At 40.9% G+C, this 21765-nt stretch overlaps 2 protein-coding genes across 4 annotated transcripts in view; one reads left to right on the top strand and one right to left on the bottom strand.

Annotated features, from left to right (window-relative positions):
* The window catches only part of LOC121278232 (uncharacterized protein KIAA0232-like), a 90118-nt gene extending 68536 nt beyond the window's left edge, over positions 1-21582 (bottom strand). The window contains exons 1-2 of one of the 3 annotated variants that reach the window (XM_041188464.1): positions 21380-21581; positions 20297-20356 (exon numbers count right to left, since the gene is read on the bottom strand). The gene's annotated coding sequence lies outside the window, so the exon portion shown is untranslated. Of the gene's footprint in view, positions 1-20296; positions 20357-21379 lie in introns of all 3 variants that reach the window. The other 2 variants (XM_041188470.1, XM_041188455.1) reach the window with 2 other exon arrangements.
* On the top strand, positions 129-1247 carry LOC121278250 (actin-3-like). Its single transcript, XM_041188481.1, has one exon. It carries the CDS (start codon positions 129-131, stop codon positions 1245-1247), a length of 1119 nt encoding a protein of 372 aa, XP_041044415.1.
* Positions 21583-21765: the final 183 nt, after the last annotated feature.

Here is a 21765-nt window from a genome sequence, read left to right as displayed (position 1 = left end):
GTCATTTGATGGCAATGATCTATCCTGCTAAAGGTCTTTGGCTCTAGTTGCAATTACAGAGTGTCTGCTTGTCCAGAAGAGGCAAGTAAGACTTGTTGTTCAAAGTGACAAGATTCTCTGCACATCAAATGATGGACATTACGGACGTAATCATAGATAATGGTTCTGGGCTTTGCAAATCCGGGTTAGTTGGTGACAGCCTTCCAACATCTGTCATACCATCCATTGTAGGTACCTTCAAAGTCAAGGGAAACACACGTGAAGCCTCACACACAGAAATTTATTTTGGAAAAAAGGCTCTAGCTAAGAGAGGCAGTGGGTGCCTTAAGTACCCTATTGAACGTGGCATAGTAACCTCCTGGGAACTTTTGGAGAAGCTTTGGAAGCATGTTTACACATCTGAACTTCATATCAAATCAAAAGAGAGGCCAGTTTTGATGACTGCTGCTCCACTGACTTCTTTCTTTAACAGAGAAAAAATGGCAGAAATCATGTTTGAATGTCTTAATGTGCCAGCTATCTACATGGCTATTCCTGCAACTTTGGCACTCTATGCATCAGGAAGGACTAGAGGAATAGTCCTAGACAGTGGCTTTGGATTAACTGATGCTGTACCCATTTACGAAGGCTACTACCTGCCCGATGCTGTCAAAAGACTTAAACTGGCTGGAAATGATATCACTGAAAATATGAGGAGACTCCTATTGGAAAGCGGACAAAACATCCCAAATACAATCTATAAGGAAACCTTTGAGAACATCAAGGAAACACTGTGTTATATTGCTCTTGATCCTCAGCTGGAGACCAAAAGTCAAACAGATGACATTCAACAGGAGTATACACTTCCTGATGGAAATCTGATCACACTCCAAAAGGAGCTCTTCAAAGCACCAGAACTACTCTTTACAACTTCCACTGTAGGATTGGAAGAACCTGGAATTCATAAATTGATTTACGACAGTATTTTAAGATGTGATATAAACTTGAGGAAAGATCTATTTAGCAACATATTACTATCCGGTGGTTCTACTCTTTTCCTGGGTCTGGAAGAAAGATTGCTGAAGGAGATTAAATTCCAAGTTCCCAGTGGATTACCAATTAAAGTCATTGCACCACCAAACAGGAATAATTCTGTTTGGATGGGTGCCTCAATTTTAACTAGCTTGACAGCATTTAAGGATATGTGGGTTACTAGTAATGATTACAGAGATTATGGGCCAGCTATCATTAACAAAAGGTGTTTTTAGGAATTACTTATGTGACCGTTTGATTAAATTTTGACTGCGTAAGATCAAATACTTTAATAAATTGTCCAAAACCCATGCTAATTTTGTTTGATGGTCAAACGCGAGGAATTCAGTTTACATTTGAGCATAATCTGACTGTACTTGCAGTTTACAGAGCGTCTAAAAGGGTCCAACTCCTCCAGCCCTAAGGAATTTGCGAATCAGATAGAATGCCACACTGGAACGGTGTTAAACTGAGCCAATGCAAAAGTGCCCTTTCCAGACAGTCTACCTCTACATCCCTCTAGGATTAATTGGTCCTTGACTCAGAATTTACACTGCCAGTTTACCATCAGAGTGAAGTTGAAATAATTTTGTACTAATATTAAACTTGCACTGTAAATGTATATTTGATTAAGAACTCAGCTGCCAGCATTAACATTAATAGTCCTGCTGGAAGACAAATTTAAACTGAAGATTATTAATTTAGTTAATTTACTGGTATAACATGAATTAGATAAAACTAAAGGTGATAATTTTCTGTCTTTGTGTGTTTAAGAAACAGGTACTCAAATGATTTCAAAATTAATTGTTTGCAGAGTGTGAAAACTTTTCGGGCCCAAATTTTCATTAAATGTAAGAAATTGTAAAAACTTCAGAATCAGAAAGAGTTGGGTGAAAAAACCTTGCTCTTTATCTTTTTTCTGTCAACTATTTCAGCCCATAGATCATTTTTGGTGATACCAAATCCAAGCTGAATGTGGGTTCTTCAAATGTTCACAACTTCCTCATATCACTGCAATCTCATGGCATCACTGAATGATAAGATGGTGCTCTGAAATACACTGAAATCAATGTCTGTCTGGTTTTCTGGATAACCAGAATAGAACTGTATAATATCTTTATTATTTGACATTCCTTGAAACATGATGCTGCATACCAAATCCATACCAATTTCTCTCACAACTCTAAGTTTGAACCTCTCCAATCAGCATTCCACTCCTGCCACAGCATTGAAATGGGTCAAATTAAAGTCATTAATGGCATAATGTGACTATGGTGCATTCAGTCTTCTCAATCTTCCCAAACTGTCTGAAACATTTGGCACAGTTGATCACATCATCCTACTTCAGCTTTTCTCCTCTGTTGTCTAACAGAGTAGGACTGCTCTCCATTCATATCTATTCAGTCATAGCCAGGAAACCTCCAGCAATGGCTTGTCGTCTCACTCCTGCACTGTTACCTCCAGTTCCACCATGGATCTATCCTTAGCCTCCTCATATTTCTCATCTACACACTGCCCCTCAGTGACACCAACCAAAGACACACCATCAATTTCCACCCGCATGCTGACAAAACCAAACTGTCTAAATACCACCTCTGAACTCCTCCACTGTCTGTGTTGTCAGGTTGCTTGTCCAACATTAAACAGAACGAGCAGAAATTTTCTCCAATGAAGGATAAGCATGGCAAGTTTCAGGAACCTTGGATAACAAAGGATATTGCGAGATTAGTCAAAGAGAAAAGGGAAGCATTCGTATGGGCTAGAAGGCTGGGAACAGATGAAGCCTGTGGAGAATATAAAGAAAGTAGGAAGAAACTTAAGCAAGGAGTCAGGAGGGCTAAAAGGGGTCATGAAAAATCATTGGCAACCAGGATTAAGGAAAATCCCAATGCCTTTTTTACATTTGTAAAAAGCAAAAGGGTAGCCAGGGAAAGGGTAAGCCCACCCAGGGACAGAGGTGGGAATGTGTGTGTGGAGCCAGAAGAAATGGGAGAGATACTAAATGAGTACTTCTCATCACTATTCACCAAAGAGAAGGACTTAGTGGTCAATTTGTCTAGGGAAGAGTGTGTAGATAGCCTGGATCACGTTGAGATCAAAAAAGGTGTTAGGCATCTTGAAGAACATTAAGGTGGATAGGTCCCCTGGGCCAGATGGGATCTACCCCAGAGTTCTGAGGGAGGCAAGGGAGGAGATTGCTGGGGCCTTGACAGAAATCTTTGCATCCTCACTGGCTATGGGTGAGGTCCCAGAGGACTGGAGAATGGTCAATGTTGTTCCATTGTTTAAGAAGGGTAGCAGTGATAATCCAGGAAATTACAGGCCGGTGAGCCTTATGTCAGTGGTAGGGAAATTATTGGAGAAGATTCTTCGTGACAGGATTTACTACCATTTGGAAGCAAATGGGCGTATTAGTGAGAGGCAGCATGGTTTTGTGAAGGGGAGGTCGTGTCTCACTAACTTGATCGAGTTTTTTGAGGAAGTGACAAAGCTGATCGACAATGGAAGGGCAATGGGTGTTATATACATGGATTTCAGTAAGGCCTTTGACAAGGTCCCTCATGGCAGACTGGTACAGAAGGTAAGGTCGCACAGGATCAGAGGTGAGCTGGCAAGATGGATACAGAATTGGCTTGGTCATAGAAGGCAGAGGGTAGCAGTGGAAGGGTGTTTTTTTGAATGGAGAGCTGTGACTAGTGGAGTTCTGCAGGGATCAGTGCTGGGACCTTTGCTGTTTGTAGTATACATAAATGATTTGGAGGAAAATGTAACTGGGCTAATTAGTAAGTTTGCAGGCGACACTAAGGTTGGAGGAGTTGCAGATAGTGAAGACGATTGTCAAAGGGTACAACGGGATATAGATCGGTTGGAGACTTGGGCGGAGAAATGGCAGATGGAGTTTAATCCGGACAAATGCGAGGTAATGCATTTTGAAAGATCTAATACAGGCAAGAATTATACAGTAAATGGCAGAACTCTTAAGTGCATCGACGGGCAGAGGGATCTGGGTGTACAGATCCACAGGTCAATGAAAGTGGCAACGCAGATGGATATGGTAGTCAGGAAGGCATATGGCATGCTTGCCTTCATTGGCAGGGGTATTGAGTATAAGAGCTGGGAAGTCATGCTGCAGCTGTATAGAACCTTGGTTAGGCCACACTTGGAACATTGCGTGCAATTCTGGTTGCCACATTACCAGAAGGATATGGAGGCATTGGAGAGGGTCCAGAGGAAGTTTACCAGGACGCTGCCTGGTCTGGAGATTATTAGCTATAAGGAGAGGTTGGAGAAACTCGGATTTTTCTCATTAGAGTGACGAAGATTGAGGGGCGACTTGACAGAAGTTTACAAAATTATGAGTGGCATGGACAGAGTAGATCGTCAGAAGCTTTTTCCCAGGGTGGAAGAGGCAATTACTAGGGGACATAGATTTAAGGTGAGAGGAGAAAACTATAGAGGAGATGTGCAGGGCAAGTTTTTTTACGCAGAGGGTAGTGAGTGTCTGGAATTCGCTGCCAGAGGAGGTGGTGGAAGCAGGTACGATAATGGTGTTTAAGAGGCAGCTTGACAAATACATGAATAGGATGGCAATAGAGGGATATAGACCCTGGAAGTGCAAAATGTTTTAGTTGACGGGCAATATGATCAGAGCAGGCTTGGAGGGCTGAAGAGCCTGTTCCTGTGCTGTAGTTTTCTTTGTTCTAATTCAACAAAGGGAAGATCGAGGCCATATACCCATTCCCTAGACACCCGTCCATGGCCACTCTCAGACTGCTTGCAATCTCTGCTTATTTGACACTGAGTTGACCTCCCGGCCCTATATTCTTCCCATCATTAATGCTTCCATCTCCATAACATCGTCCCTCTCTATCCCTGCTTCAGCCCATCTGCTGTCAAAACCCTGACTTCTGTTAACTCCAGGCTCAACTATTTCAATATTCTCCTGGCCAGTCTCCCATCTTCCACCCTCCACATACCTCAGCTGACCCCCAAACTCTGTTGCCTATATTTCTGCCACACCATGTCCCATTCACCATTACCCCTGCACTTACTGACCTACATTGGCTCCTGGCCCACTAACACCCCAAACTTAAAATTCTGATTGTGTTCAAATCTATCCATATCATCAGCCTTCTCTGGCTCTGTAACCTCCTCCCGCCCCACCACTCACCCAAGAACTCTGCCTTCCTCCAATTCTGGACATGTGCACATCTCTGACATCCTTTGGCCCCACTTTAGTGGCCATTATTTCAGCTTAGAATTCTCTCTTAAACCTCTCTGCCTCTCATCCCTCCTTTAAGTCTTTAAAATCCACCTCTTTGAACACGATTTTATATACCTGCCCTAATCTTTTCTTCTTTCGCTCAGTGTCAAATTCTTTGGATTGTCAGATTATACTCCGGTCAAGCACTTTGGGACTGTGAAAGCATTTGCATAAATGCATTTATTGCTGTTCTAATTATTACCTCCAAAGTCCCCCGTTTTGATGCTTTGTACATCATTATACAGGCAATTCAATATCCCTTAGTTTTATTACTCCTGCCTCAGAATGAAGAGATGTCCTTGTTGGGTAAATAGACTCCATAATTGGGCAGTTCTGTCAAATAAAACATTTTTCATGCTTGCCTAGTCCAAACAGTACTGCCTGGTAAAGGGGTGCATCACTCCACTAATCTGCTATAGTGGATGCTCAAGAATGAACTGTAAAAATCACTGTCCCTTGCAGATTACCTTCAAAGTTAATTGGCAAAAATGCACCACAAGCAATCTGACAATTTTTTGGTTATCACAGGAGAATAAACAACTAATTGCTCACTTGAAAGAACCAAATTGCTGTCTAACCACACATCATGTTAAAGCCCTGTGGACTGAGGTTTGCAGGTGGGAGGCTATGCATCCAAATTTTGTGCAAGACATTGCAACAATTTGAAATGTTATTGGTCCAGTTGAATACCTGAGCAATGAACTTCAAACTTTTCCTTGTCTTTGGCCTCTTAGTATTTGAAGAATTGGGCACCAGATGATGACAAGTAACACTTTTATGGGTCCAAATTGGAACAACTAGTGCTAGGCCATGCAAGCTAAAAGGAACCCACCTGTGCCTTTGCAGTTGGTGCTGTGTTTGTCTGAGGTATTCAGCGCCAGTCAAGAAATATCAGCAATAGACTGACAAAGGTGGCTCATCATGACATAGATCGGAACTGATGCTGTCAGTTGGACTGGACTTAATGAGTGACATGCTTTGGCTTGTGGAACCAGCTGCATCAGGTGTGAGCTCAAATGCCCAAACAAATGTCATAGCTTTGGTGTCATATTTAAATTCTCAAGGCCTAGAATATAAGAGCAGTGAGGTTATGCTGGAACTGTATAAAATGCTGGCTAGACCACAATTAGAGTATTGCATGCAGTTCTGGAATCTGCATTACAGGAAGGATGTGATTGCACTAGAGAGAGTGCAGAGGAGATTTACCAGGATGTTGCCAGGGCTGGAGAATTTTAGTTATGAGGAGAGATTGGATAGACTGGGGTTATTTTCCTTGGAGCAGAGAAGATTGAGAGGGGACATGATTGAGGTGTATAAAATTATGAGGGACATGGATAGGGTAGACAGGAAAAAACTTTTCCCCTTGGTGGAGGGATCAATAACCAGGGGGCATAGATTTAAGGTAAGGGGCAGGAGGTTTAGAGGGGATGAGAGGAAGAATTTTTTCACCCAGAGGGTGGCAGGAATCTGGGACTCACTGCCTGAAAGGGTGGTAGAGGCAGAAACCCTCATAACGTTTAAGAAGTATTTGGATGTGCACTTGTGATGTCATGACATACAAGGCTATGGGCTTAGTGCCAGAAAATGTGATTAGAATAGTTAGGTACTGGTTTGACTGGCGCAGACTCGATGGGCCGAAGGGCCTTTTTCTGTGTTGTAGACCTCTATGACTCAAACTGATGGAGGTGATGGCTGCAATGAAAGATTTTCAAATGGAATCAAAATGGCAGAAGCCTTAAATATGAAGTATCTTTTTTCTAAAATCCAGCATAGTCAAGAAATTTTAAGGTTAGTTCCAACAAATTCCCAAGAGTCTTTGAGAAGTACTTGCATTTGAGCAAACAAACACTCTCCAGCCGTAGCTTTTACAATGCAAAGCATTGTATTGATCACAATGGAAGACTTAGAAGGTTCTGCATTCAACAACACATGAGGCAGACAAAGCACACCCTTGCGTCTCTTTCTAAAGCACGCATTTCCTGGAACAGGTTGCTAGCCTGCACCAAAGGCTATAGTTTGAGAGGCACCACTCTGCATCAAGCATGGCTGACCAAGACAGTCTCCTGCTCTTACCTCCAGCCATGGGTGCATTGGAAGGATTTGTATGTTGATAATCAACCTGCTTGGCTGCATTATGAATGCGCCTTCCATGACCATCAAGTCCTGAAATGGGACTCAAACCTGGAGCTTCTGGCTCAAAGGTAGGAACTACCCACTGAGCAACAAGACATCCTCTTAATGAAACCTCTCTGGAATAAATGATCTCTATTACTACTACTGCTACCAGCATTTATATAGTGACTTTAATGCAGCAAAATGTTCCAAGATGCTTCACAACAGCACTAATCAAAATTTGACACTGAGCCACAGAAGAAGCTATAACAGCAGATAACTAAAAGCTTGGTCGAAGAGGTAGGCTTCAAGGAGCATCTTAAAAGGAGAAAGAAGCGGAGAGGCAAAGGAAGTTAGAGGTTAGAGGGAGTTAGAGCTTGCAGCCTAGACAACCAAAAACACTGTCTTTAAAGGTGGGGCAATCAAAATACTGGATACACAAGATAATAGAATTGGAGGAGGGCAGAGATCTTGAAGACTTGTAGAACTGTTGCAGGTTACAGAGATTGAGAGGAAGGAGGCCACGCAGAGATCAGTAAACAAGGAAAAACATTTTAAAATTGTGGACTGCAAGCGAATGTAGGGTACACAGGGTGATGGGTGAACTGAACTTTGTATGTTAAGATAGAGTAGCAGAGTTTTGAAAGAGTTTAATTTTATGTAGGGTGGAAGATGGAACGCCAGCCAGGAGAGCAGCGGAATAGTCAAGTCTAGAGGCAACAAAGGCAGAGATCAGGGTTTCAGCAGCAGAATAGCCGAGGAAGGGTCAGCGTTGGGCAATGTTACAAAGATGGAAGTAGACAGTTTTGATGATGGAGTTGAAAGCTTATCTCAGTCAAACACAACATGAAGGTTGCAAATGGTCTGGTTTGGCTTTAGACAGTTGCAGGGGACAGGGATAGAAATGTGGCCAGGGAATGGAGTTTGTGGTGGAGACCAAAGACAACGGCCTTGGTGTTCCCAATATTTAGTTTAAGGAAATTGTTGCTCATCCAACACAAGATAATTATTGAATAGTTCCTTTTTCTATGCAAATAAACTTTTAGTCTTTAGATCCAATGCACATAACTCTAGTCTTATGGTAGTCAGTGCCATCACGTATGCTTTAACCTTCAAAACATCTGTCTGATGATGCCCGTGACAATCACTGTGAGAACCTATACCCAATTGCACTAAGAATGGTAAACTACAATCGTGTGCACAGGAACAATTAAACCATTTAAAATCTGAATTGAACTGCCAACATTTAAATTATAAACATCATTTAAAGTATTATTTTTGGAAAAATTACTTGGCATATTCTTTTATGGTTACATCAAATTTGTACTGAGTGTTGCAGAATGTTTTAAAAAGGACAGTAATAAAAATCCAATCTGACCACAAGGCACAGCTTCCTTGATGTGTATAGCACAAATCATGGAAGTAATTGTCCAACAAGCTTTCTGCTTTCACGAGTTATTTACAAACCACTATCAATCACTCACCATATCCAATCCTGAGGAACGAGACCGCAAAGCTACACTCCCAAAAGGTAAAAACGATGTCAAACTCCAGAATACCTATTTACTTTTATTATTACGTTCTTAATCCAATACTGGTTGCCTTTATTGGCAACATATTCTCTCATTTGAAACATATTGAAAATTTACTGTTGCCATTGTATACAATTTAGATATCTATTCTTTTAATGTTGGAATTAAAAATTTCCTTTCACAGCATGACAAAGGCCATTTCAGGAATGCAAGTTTAATTATGTATTCACAAACACACTGCTACAAATCCACACACCAATGTTTTAGATCACAAGATAAATGAGTAGAAGACCTATTTTTGTTCATCCATCCAGAAAAACTTAGTCACCCCATTACAACATCCAACTGTCTCAGCAAAAACTCTTACAAAAATTTCCTACCATTCTTAAATTTACCTTTCATGGCTTTCAAATGTGTCCCTTGTCCCAGTGTCACAGTTTAATTACACTAGACCAACCCCCAATCACAAAACTGACCAGTTTGCTTAGAGTTTCTGAATCCAAGTCATTAGGAATTAAAGTATGGGCAAAAATGTTAGTAATGTCTGTTGAGCCTTTCTGGGTCTTTATAACTAGTTTTTAGTGGCAATAATGCTAAACAAGCAGCAACTTTTGCAAAATGAAAGTTTTCCATTTTTGGCACCTGATGTCAACACTAAGTATGGATGATTTAGTCAGGTCCAGAAGAACTTGATGGGGTGTAAATCTCTCTTCATCTATCTTAACAAGGTCCCTAAACCAAAATTCTGAAGAAAACTCCTTGCTGCACCAGGATGAATCTGTTGCCATTTTCCACACCAGACATCTTCATATCTCAAATCAAGATTGAGAACCTGTACAGTTTTGTGCTCTGGCCTCCATGCTGACTAGAACCAAGTTGGAGGCTGCACAAACTCATTTCACGTAGATTAAAGCTGGTGTAATCAATAATTGATCTTCAATTCCATGAGCTTTAATTCAATCTGAGGGACTTTATCAAGTGCTTTCTGGCAGTCTATATAAAAAACAACTATAGATAATATTCCCCTGTTCACTACTTTAGTCACCTCTTCAAAAAATTCAAATCAGATTTGTCAGGCACAACGTACCTTACGATCAGCTGAAAGCTTAGGATATTCGGTCACTCCATCATAATTAGAGACTGTATTAATTTCCCAACAACAGATGTTAGGCTAACTGGTCTATCAAGTTCCATGGTTTCCCACTCTCACATAGCCTAAAAAATTTCCAATCTAAGGGAACAGTGCCTGAATCAAAAGAACTTTTGAAGATTATAGTTGGGGTGCCTACAATTTTCTCACCTACTTCTTTTAAAAGCCTGGGTGGAAACCACTTAGTCCTGGGGATTGCTCTTTGGTGCTATTATTTCCTTTGTTAGTTATTTTGCTTACGTTAATCTTTGAGTCCCTGATTCAGTATAAGTTTCCTTGGAATATCCGTTATCCTGAACTCTTGCTCTACTCCAAGTATTGGCACAAAGCAATTATTCAGCATGTCTGCCATTTCCCTATTTCCATCAACAATACTCTCGTTATTAGTTTTGAAGGGGCCCTGCATTGCTCTTAACCACTCACCCTATTTCTCCTTAGGTAACTGTAAAAGTTGTTTGTTGACTTTTGTATCACTTGCAAGCCTCTTTTCATACTTTATTTACTTATAATCTATTTTGTTATCCTTTGCTGTTCTTTCCAATTTGCCAGGATCTCTGCTCCTTTTTTGCATACTTTTCAGTTAGATTTGTGTTGTTTCTTAACTCTACTATCATCCACACCTGTTTTTTTTTCCCCCAAGTAGTGCTCTTGCCCCTTGGAAGTAACAACTGGTTCTGTATCACCTTAAGTTCCTTTTTGAATACCTACCACTGATCTATCATTTCATCCATTAACAGATTCACCGACACAATCAAACTTCATCATTATTCTGCTTTAACAGTTCCCTCTCAGATACTGAATTATTTTGTATCAGCACCAGCTCAAAGACAAAACATAGACATCAGCATCTCCTGGTTCCTTATTTGGTTTGCCCAACATCACTGAATTCCAGCTACTAACTGGAATCCACCTCCAACATTCTTCTACATAGTGAGTTTTCTCTTCAGTGTTCATGGAACTGGGCAAGCAAGACTAATCTTAAAAACCTAACGGTCTAGAGCCATTATGCAACTCCAGCCCCTTGACCAAGTGGGCTTTAGTCTCTGCTGCAAAAGTGGCATTTTTACATTCCAGCACTATACAAATCTAGGCCCAGGTGGAAATATTGGAAAGAGAAACCATTAACTACAATTGCTGAGCCTGCCTCCGATAAGCTCTGTTTCATATTTTATATCAACAGCTTTTTTTTTCCAATCGTATCTTCTTAATTCATTCATAAAGCCGACTGTTAAAGACCAAGTATTATTCTCATACCAGTGATCTTGGACTAAGCAAATTTCCTTCAGAATGCATTAGTGATGTTATACATATGGGGATCTGCAGCATTTGAAGCTTTTATCTAGTGGCAGAAATACACAGCTGTCAGCATAGCTGTGTCACAGAACGGTAAAATCCAAATAAGCAGCATGTGGCAGACACAGTACATTTAATGCAGTATAGATTGGGAAAGGCAATTCTAACACCTCTCTTGCATTCCTAAACACGTCATCTAATAGGAATTCCCTCTCTCATCTACGTCCTCTAAGTTCGTTCTCTCTCTCTCTTCCCATCACAACTTTTCTCATCTCCAGTGTTATTAATGGATCTCCTGAGTGGCTGTGGAGGAGAGAGAGACTGCACTACTATAATGACAGGAGCATTAAATTAGGTAAGACATAATGATGTAATATCAGTCTCATTAGATCCTATTCAGAGAAAATTCAGATCATATAATTTGTGAAATGGAAGAATATTCACGATTTTTAAGGAATACTGCCATTAAATTCAGAGAAAGAAACCTTGTGGGGTGGAGCTGCAAATCCTGATGCCAAATACTTCATTAACTAGAATTCTTCAATAACAATATGAATGCTTCATATTGTATTCCAATGTGTCAATTGAGATGATTTGAAAAGAGTGAATAATCTTTGCCTCGAGACTGAAGGTGAATCCTTTCTCAAGCAGCACATCTATATGATAATTTCTGAATAAAATGAACTTGACAAATGTGACTTTACAAATAGCGCTGAATCCTGCATCTTCCTGAGAAGGACTGCCACGAAAATAAAACACATGGGACAGGTTGGGGATGAGATTAAAGGGGAGTTGAGATTTTAAAGAACTAAGCAGATGAGATTGCTTGGCATCTGGGAGGGACAGGGATTGGGTTCCCTCACTCTGTTCTACGTTGTTGCTGACACTCAAAATGTGAGTGGAACCTGTTAACACAGTTTTAACACGCACAACACAACTTTATCAGGACAGGACAAATAACTCGCACCACTTTTAACAGTGAAACACGCACAGATAACACTTTTTTTTAAAAAAAAAGAGCTTGGATGGCCCATGGGAGATCATTAGATGTTCGGTTTACACACCTGAAGACTGAAAATTATTAGGAAGAGTAGATGCAAGCTGAATAAAATGACCAAAACTCAAAGAATCAAACAAGCCTGTGAATAAAATATATTGGTTAGTTTTTAAAAGTTTGGCAATACTGTGACTAAATTTAAAGAATATATGTTACAAATTATTTACGTTTTCATGTTTGTTATGTTAAATTGTTTTACAAATATATGGAAGCAAAATAGCTGTTCAAGAAAAGTCAAGGAAAAAAACTATTTAAGCATTTTGATTTGTTGCTTTTGCGGTAGTTGTCAATTGTTGATTGTTAGCTTTATAACTACTTTTGAAGAACTGCAAGTGTTTGTAAAGAGCGATCGTGGTTTAATTAAAGCAGTTTTAGATCACGGGGTAAATAGTGCTAACTGGTTGGTTCACAGTCTTGATTTTGTTTTATTGACCTGCAGACATTCCCTCATACCCTATGATGTTTTCTGCATTATAGGCACACAAGTGATGAAACATTTTATCATTGACAAGAACTTGTATTTAAATAGCCCCTGTCTCAGGATGAACTAAAATACTTCACTGCCAACAAAGCACTTCTAGTATGGTCAATGTTGTAATATAGCCAAATGCAGCAGCTAGTTTGTATGAAGCAAAGTTCCACAGACAACAAGTTATTTGACCAGATAATCTCTGTTTTTGTGGTGTTGGCTGAGAGAAATATTTTGGCCAGGACATCAGGAGAAGTTCCTACTCTCATTTGAAAGGCATTACTGGATACTTTGTGCCTACCTCAAATGGCAGACAGGGCTTGGATTTAGGTTTTACCCAAAGGTGGCATCTCCAACAATGAAGCATTCCCTCAGTACTGCATTGAATTATCAAGTTAGATTACGTGCCCAAGCTTCTGGAGTCTGTCCTTCTGTTTCACAAGCGAGACAATATGAGAAAAAAAAGCTAACTGGTTCATCTAGCCTGCCTCATACTATTGATACAATACAGATACTCCCATCCGAAACCATCGCCCATGAATGACAAAACCACAAGATTAAAAACCTAGACCAATTCAGGGGCAAAATCTGAAAAATTCCCCTGAATCCTTTAAGCAATCAAAACCAGTATCACAGACTATACTGAGCCTGACATATTACGGGGCGCAGACTCTTGTACACCATGATCTCTGCTCCAGCCAGAAGCAGATCCCACTCAACTTTGAACACCCCCATCAGGCTATTAACTTTCTTTCCCTGTTCTATTAAAACAGGCCAAGTTTCCTTACTTTCTCCTCATAAGTAAAATCTCTCATTCCCAGCACCACCATAATAAATCTCTTCTGTACCCTCTTAATGGCCCTGGCATGGGTTGGGGTGGGTTATGGAGGTAGGGAGCAGCATAGCCATGAAGTGATTTAAACACCAATCATAAGGAATTTAAAACTGAGGATTTGAGAGACAGGCAAACAAAGTAGGTCAGCAAGGACAGGAATCATTGGGTGAGTGGGACTTGGTGTGGGATTGAATATGGCCAGCAGAGTTTTGGTTAAGCTATAGATTTGACATGGTCATGGACGATCGTGGCCAAACTAGTTGCATACCAGGTATGATTAAACTTATACCGCTTGGACTTAAGGGAAATTAAGATGGAGGCCATGCCAGGAGATTATGAACAGGATGGGAAACAGTAAACACTTTGCTGGGGAAAAAGATATCTAGAGGTAAGAGAGTAAGTGGCTGGGCCAATTAACAAGAACTGCATAAGTATTGTAGCAAGTAGATTAAACAGTTGAGAGTTTGAAGTGCAGGGAAAGAGATTTCTTTCCAGGCAGGAATGCAGAAGGAAATGGGATGGAAGGAGGTCAAGGATACAAGAAAATGATCTGAGGTAGCCTTGCCAATGATTGAGACTGTGAATTTGAGTATTGCTGAAACGAAGATCTTTTTTGTCGACTTTTTTTCAAGCAATATTCAAGTTCTGTACTATCAAACGACCATTTGTATAGAAAATTCATGGGAGATACTATGGTCAAGGATGGACATGAATATGGGTAGGAGTGTCTGGGGAGAACAAGTAGGCAATGAATTCAGGGGGAAGCAGGCAAGGAAAGCCGGGATGAGATTCAAATGACTGATAAGTTATTCAGTAGAACCTAATGGATGAACTATGGGAGTATTTCAGGGCCTTGGGAAGTAGTACACAAAGGGTATTTAAAGGAATCAGGATGAGGGAAAGGTGGTGAGGTGCTCAAAGGAGGAAACAATGCCAAAAGGAGTAAAGGGAAAACCAAGGTTTTGTTTAGTAATAAAGGGCCACATGCCATAACAGCAGTTTGTGGAGGGATCAGTAAGGGGAAAGGTGTTGCTACTTATAACCCAAATTTCAGTCAAAGTTACAATGTTATTATAATCACCCATAAGAAGTTTGTGGGTGCTAAGACCATTGTTTCAGAGTGAATTAATATTCTGAAGGGAGACGTAGAGATATATCTTAATTTTAACAAGCTACCTAAGCAACCTGATTAAACCATCTCTTCAAGATCCATTTGCACAATAACCACTGCATTTTCTTTATCAACATGCTTCATTACTTATGTAAAGAACCAGATTAATTTTTTCAGTGCAATTTGTAATTTATAAATATGTGCCTGTTGTCCTTAATTAACTCACATCTTGCTTGCTGAAGATTGTGGTCAGAGCCTATGCTATTTCCTCAACTACATATGCCATCAAAGGATCCATCACCAAGCCTGGTCACTTAAAACACTGTTGGGCACTCCTAAAACTGGTCATTATTTCAGAATCAATCTGGGTTGCAAAGACAACATCTGGCTTTTTTTCCCCTCTGCAAACTGTCTTCTTCAACCCCTCTCCCCTGTCCCACCTACCCTCACCTCCAACAATAAATGCAAGCAGGTCATGGACTTGGTCACTAAGATCAAGACCAGATGATCAGTTGCTTCTGCCATGTCCCTCCCTTCCACTCACCCAAGCAGCTAAACTTCCTCTAATGCTCGCCCCCATCCTAGCCCTGAACTTGCACTTTTCCCCCCCGAGTTTCTCTCCTATCTCCCCTCATGCCCTCTCAGAGTTCATCTTGTCCATGAGATCCACTTCCTGCTCCCTTGATCATATTCCCACTAAACTGCTGACCACCCAACCTCCCTTCTTGGTCCACATGTTAGCAGATATTGTTAACAGTTCTCTCTCTTTAGGTGTTATCCCTCTCTCCTTGAAACCTACCTTCATCCCCTCTCCTCAAAAAACCAAACCATAACTCCACCATCAGATCTCCAACCTCTCTTTCCTCTCCAAAGTCGCTGAATTGTTGTTGCCTCCCAAATCTTTCCTGAAACTCTATATCTGAATCCCTCCAATCAGCCTCAGAGATATATACCTCTGCCACAGTACCAAAAAGCTCATATCAAAGTCACAGATGATATCTTACGTGAATATGACAAAGATGTACTTTTTCTCTTCATTCTGCTCAGCCTATCTAAAGCCTTGAACACAGTTGACCTCATCATTCTTCTTCAATGCTTGGGTGGAGCTGTTCTCACCTGGTTCTATTATCTAACTGTAGTTAGGAAATCGCTCGCAATGGCTTATCTTCCTGCTCCCACATCTTACCTCTGGTGACCCCAATAATGTAATATATACTTGACCCCCTATTTCCTGTCAGCATGCTGCCTCTCAGCAACATCATCCAAAATTAGTGTTAGTTTTCATATGTATACTGACAACATCCAGCTTTGCCTCACCACCACCTCTCTTGACTCCTCCTCCACTGTTGCTAGACTATCAGACTGCTTATCCGACATCGAGTACTAGGTGAGCAGAAATTTCTTCCAATTGAATATTGGGAAGATGGAAGCCATTGTTTTCGGTCCCTGCTCGAAACTCCATTTCCTAGCTAGTGACTCCATACTTCTCCCCGACAACAGTCTGAGACTACGCCAGTCTGCTTGGCACCTCGGTGTCATAGTTAACCTCAGGATTAGATTTTGACATCATATTGGCATCACTAAAACCACCTATTTCAACCTCCGTAACATGGTCCCTGTCTCAGCTCATCTGCAACTGAAATCCTCATCGATGCTTTTGTTACCTCTAGATTTAACTATTCCAACAAATTCCTGAAAGGTCTCCCACATTCTACCCTCCATAAACTTGGGGTCACCCATAACTCTGCTGTCTGTGTCTTAACACATACCAAGTTTGATCACTGATTGACTCCTGGCCAAGCAACATCTTAATTTTAAAATTCTCCCCCTTGTTTTCAAATCCCATCAAGCCCTATCTGCTCTCCAACTTAATCTCCTCCAGCCCCACAACTCTCATGTCTGCACGCCTTTAATTCTGCCTCCTGAGTATCTGCGATTTTAACTGCTCCATCAATGATGGCATGCTTTCAGTTGCCAATGCCCCAAGCTCTAGAATTCCCTCCCTGGTCATCTGATCTAATATCTCCTATGTGGCTCAGTGTCATATCTTATTTAATAATGTTCCTGTGAAGTGCCCACGGATGTTTCATTACATTAAAGGCACTACATAAATGAAAGCTGCTGATGTTAAACCAAAGTTCAATGTTTATTCCACTTTGAATTTCACTAACTTTTTTTAGTACTATTTCCTTCTTGCATACTGTTTAATTCCCAGGATCATGCTTTGCTGCATGAAAACAAAAATGTACTCCCCTATCTGCCATCCCTTTTGTATTTCTAACCAGTCCTACTTCTTCAACTTAATTTTTACTTTGTGTGGTTATATTTTTCCCCCCCAGGTCTCTTTTCAGTTCCTTGCTAGTCTTTCTTCTTCCTACCCACTTAGCTTTCCATTCTTTTTGCTTCTCTTTTCTGTTTCTTTTCCTTTTTGACTATTATTTCAAACCTAATTACATTTTAATAGCTGTTTTGCCAATGTTCCTCCAACTTGCTTTACCTGTTTGCTCCACTTAATTCCCTAGAACTAGATAAAGAATAACCTCCTTTATTGAACTAAAAATGTTTGATCTAGAGAACAATACTCATTATCATGTAGCAATTCCTCCCCTTCTTTTCTGTTGCAGTCTCGGACTTGAATTTGTTCTTTCAAAAACCTAAAAATTGTGAAATTACTCTGCTCCTTGAGTTTTTCATTCCTTCTACTGTTCAGGGTTGAAATCCAAACCTGGAATCTCATATTCACTAATTCTGATTTAGCTCATCTCTCTTTAATTCCTTTTAACTTTGGTGATGTCTTGCACTGTTGGCCTTCATCATTCATTTCGATTTCTCTTAGTGAGAAGGCAAAATATAACTTGATGCATAACCAAATGTTGACAAACTGAGATAGTCTAAAGTTCAAATAAAAATAAGCTACAGTATCCTATATACTGCTATAGGATTATTTGCTGTAGTGACTTTCCCCTTAATTAGCTCAAGACTAAATTTGAAAACTGAACTTTTCAGAAGAGAGATCAATTGTGCCTCATCAAACATGCCAATAACAATCAGCTCTATTTGTACAACATTCTTGCACTAACTTCAAACTATAATCATTTAATCTTTTCTTGCAACCAATTGGCCATTAAGGAAGTGGGTCATAATTGTGCAAATTAGCATTTGTTCGAAATAAAAAATGTTTTAATAGGTCAAATAATAACAGGTTTACAAATAATACAAATTTCAGTGCAACACACCAAAATACTCCAGGACCGTAATACGTACAATAATTTTTTTTAAAATTCAAGTTCCCGAATTGTGATCACATAGGAAATAAGCTGGTAATCGTCCATAATGGTTGACAATCTTGGCTCCTCTTTACCCCCACTTCCCAAAAATAAAAGCATTGATTTCCTTTCTCCCCATAGTACTCTCTTGCTCTTCTGGTGAAAATTACAAGCTTTCACTCTCAGAATACTTGAATATAAAGCAAACTAGCACAAACCAAGAGGGAATTTTTTTGCATTCTGCATCACAAGCCCAAGAATACACTTCTCAAGGTTCTAAGTGTGGTCAAAGAATATCATACCAGTCTCCAATTAACCTGTTTTTTGAAAGAAAATAAATGTTTTTTATATATGAAAATCACCCCAAATAAACCAACTGGCAAATTAAACTGTGGGGAACATAATCACTTAAGGTACAACAATATAAGTTCATTACCTGAAATATCTAAACGATAACCAGTAATGTCAAACTAACAAATTATTCAGAAAATTCACAAGTGAACGATTCCAGAGCATGATCTGCAGCATTATTGGCAACTCCCACAGACTTCCCGGCAACTGCAGTGCTGATGATAAAATGACGTTGTATATAGAAATGTACTTTGAGTAACTACATTGGATATACGGCACAAATGCAGGCCATTCGGCCCAACCAGTCCATACCGGCAACTAAGCACAAGCCAAGCATAGCATTTCTTACAGTAGCAAATTCTAAATGACAGACCAAGAAACATGCTGTACAATTTAAGATTGTCCGCTAACATAATTCCACACTACAGATTTTAATTCATGCAGCAATTAAACCTCTGTCCCGATACTGCAATACAGAAACTACATTATGCAACACTAAGCAGTTAAGTCACTCCTTCGTGTTCTTTCCTACATTACTGTTTTCCTCCCAACTCAATTATTCTTGGAAGTGAGAATTTAGAGCAACGAAAATCATGGTTCTCCCAGGATGGTTTTTAAAAGTTTGCATCCTGGATTATTTCAAAAATTAAGAAAAATAAACCAAGCAAATTAGAAGAATTCTTCCAAACAACTTCATAAACCTACATTCAAAATGTGTTTTACCTTAACTAAGTACAACTATTGTCAGGACTCCGACATCTACGTTTTAGGTTCCCTCAATTATTTTACAATAAAAAGATATACCAAGGAACAAGTGTTATCACGTCGAAACAGAAATGCATTGTCAACATCATGGTTTCGCGATTCGCAGCTGCAGTTTAGCAACAAGTTTGGTAACTCTACAGCGAGTGGTTTTACATAGTTTCTCTTACTCCACCAGCCACGCCCCATATCCCAACAAGTTTATAAATAAGGCTGGTAAAGCTCTAACTTGCTGCCATATAGCATTCATATATCGAATAGAACAAACAATTTATAAAACGAGATAATCGTGCAGTTGATGCTTTTTTGACTGAACATTAACAATTTAATTAGACTTAGATCTTCGGTTACCACTAGAGCCTCAAAAGCATAACGACATGACTTTAAACTTACAAAAGGTCAAAGAAGCTAAATGGACTTTTGTGCCGAAAAATCTATTCACTTTACAAACTCGTGAGAACATTAAGTAACACCACAATCTGATCGGATAGTTAAACCTAAACGTTCCATAGAATCCTGATAAAATCGCCATAAAATCGAGGGTGTCCCAGGAATAGTGTTAAAATAGACAGGGATAATGACCTGTGTTAAAGGATTTGAGGCTTTTTTTTAAACTCCGAATTACAAGGTTGTGTATGCAAAATCCAAAAATGCTAGGTAAGGATAAGGTATTTGGTTCTTGCTTTTTAAAGCTGGGATGTCAAAATAATGACAGTGCCCAAGTGTGAAGGTGAAAATTGGAAGAGCATCCAATTCTTTTGCAAAAAAGAAATCACAATGAACTCACGTCACCAGTTCCTCATACAGAAATTGAGATTATCTGGTACACCAAAACGTAGATCTTATCAGAACGTTTGCAAACATGATCAGCGGACTCTGCATCAGGTGGACCCAAAACTAGCCTCAATCCGACTCAACACTCCAGATTATGAACCTAACCTTCCCCATATACTAAGCATTGACGGGAAAATAAAATTCGGTTTTAGCTGTTATCCTTGGACTCTTATTGGGTTGGCTACCTGAATAAATAAGCCTGAGGCACAAAAACAAAATGAGATGTGGAATAGGAAGGGTCATGCCAACCTGTATTAACACCCTTGTGGATAGCAAAGAAACGTGACAAGCTGGAAAACGCACTGGATGCTTAAATGGAAAAAAAAAAACAGGTCACACAAACCAGTTTTTTAAATACTGTTTAAAAATTCAAAAAAGAGCTTTACAAATGGCAACACGCGAATGTATCAAAGAAAATCATTCGACCCTCATTTTTGAACTTGACCTTTTGCTTAACTGAGTCTACGAGCTGTACGGAGGATTTAAAAGGCCGGCCATGACGCATTATTCATACAGTTCACACGCGGCGCGGCGTTTGCAAAGAGGAAAGAGGGGGGCTGGGGAGTGGAAGCTGGCATGTTTCAATCGGAAATTTTACTTAGGAATGAATTAAACCGATCGAAATAAACCCTGACTCTCCTTCCCCACCCCACCTTCTCACTGTGTGACTCCTCCACCGAACCTGAACCAGGAAAAACACCCGCCCCTTCCCCAGCCCATTGGCGGGAAGCGGCCGCGGACGCACTGACGTGAAGGCCGGCCCACTTCCCCATTGGCTGAAGGTCCCGTCTGTCCTCATACGTCACAATGGCCGAGGAGGGCAATCAAGTCAGGTTGTCACTATAGCCATTAATTCAAGCGAGGCCCCATCGGATAAGGACAAACACAGCGGGAGAAGGAGGGAGGGAGGGAGGATCAAACACATACGCACTTGTTCTTATTCCAATAAACCATTATCGCTCACTGACAATTCGCATGTGTGGACACATAAACATAAAGAGAAGACGCTGGCGTTCCCAAACAGGCGTCCCCCATGGACAGGGTGGCGATCGAAATCCAACGCTTGACCGACCTGTCACTCGAATTAAAACGGTGTTTTTTTTTGAATTTTTAAACCGCTCTGACGCAGCTCGAGGCCGCCGGCTGACATTTAAAAACACAAACACGCCCCCATCACAACCGGGGTTAACTTCGCCACAATAGAACGTACGATCCCCCCCCCCCCCCACTCCTCCTCCTCCTCCTCTCCACACACCTTTCCCCACCCCCGTCCCTAACGGTGCGTCAACCGGTGAGAGGAGCAGTTTGAGGCGGCCTGGCCTCCGCTGTTACCTTGATTTCTTCCCCTCTTACAAGGAGGCAGGATGAGGATGTGCGGCCCCGATCTCTCTCTCTTTCTCTCTGAGTGCGTGTATGTGTGTCCGGCTGTTGGCAAGCAGGGATCGCCTTTTTTTTCCCTTATCCCGCGGTCTCGCTCGCTTGCTTTCGGCTTGTCCTTGTGATTCGATTAACGTTTCCCCCCCCCTCCCCCTTCTTTTCCCTGTCCCCGCTGCCGCCGCCGAAAGCCGCAGCCTGACAGAGCGCGAGAGAGGCCTCCTCCCCCTCCCGCGTCGCCAAGGGAAGCACGTAGTCAGGCGACAAGGCCGCCGCCGCCGCCGCAGCACCGCCCAATCCAGCCTAGCCCCCTCCCCCACCCACCCAAACCCAACCCAACCCCA

This window comes from Carcharodon carcharias, chromosome 1 (assembly GCF_017639515.1).
Source record: "Carcharodon carcharias isolate sCarCar2 chromosome 1, sCarCar2.pri, whole genome shotgun sequence".
Lineage (NCBI taxonomy): Eukaryota > Metazoa > Chordata > Chondrichthyes > Lamniformes > Lamnidae > Carcharodon > Carcharodon carcharias.
This window is presented reverse-complemented; position numbering and strand designations above follow the sequence as displayed.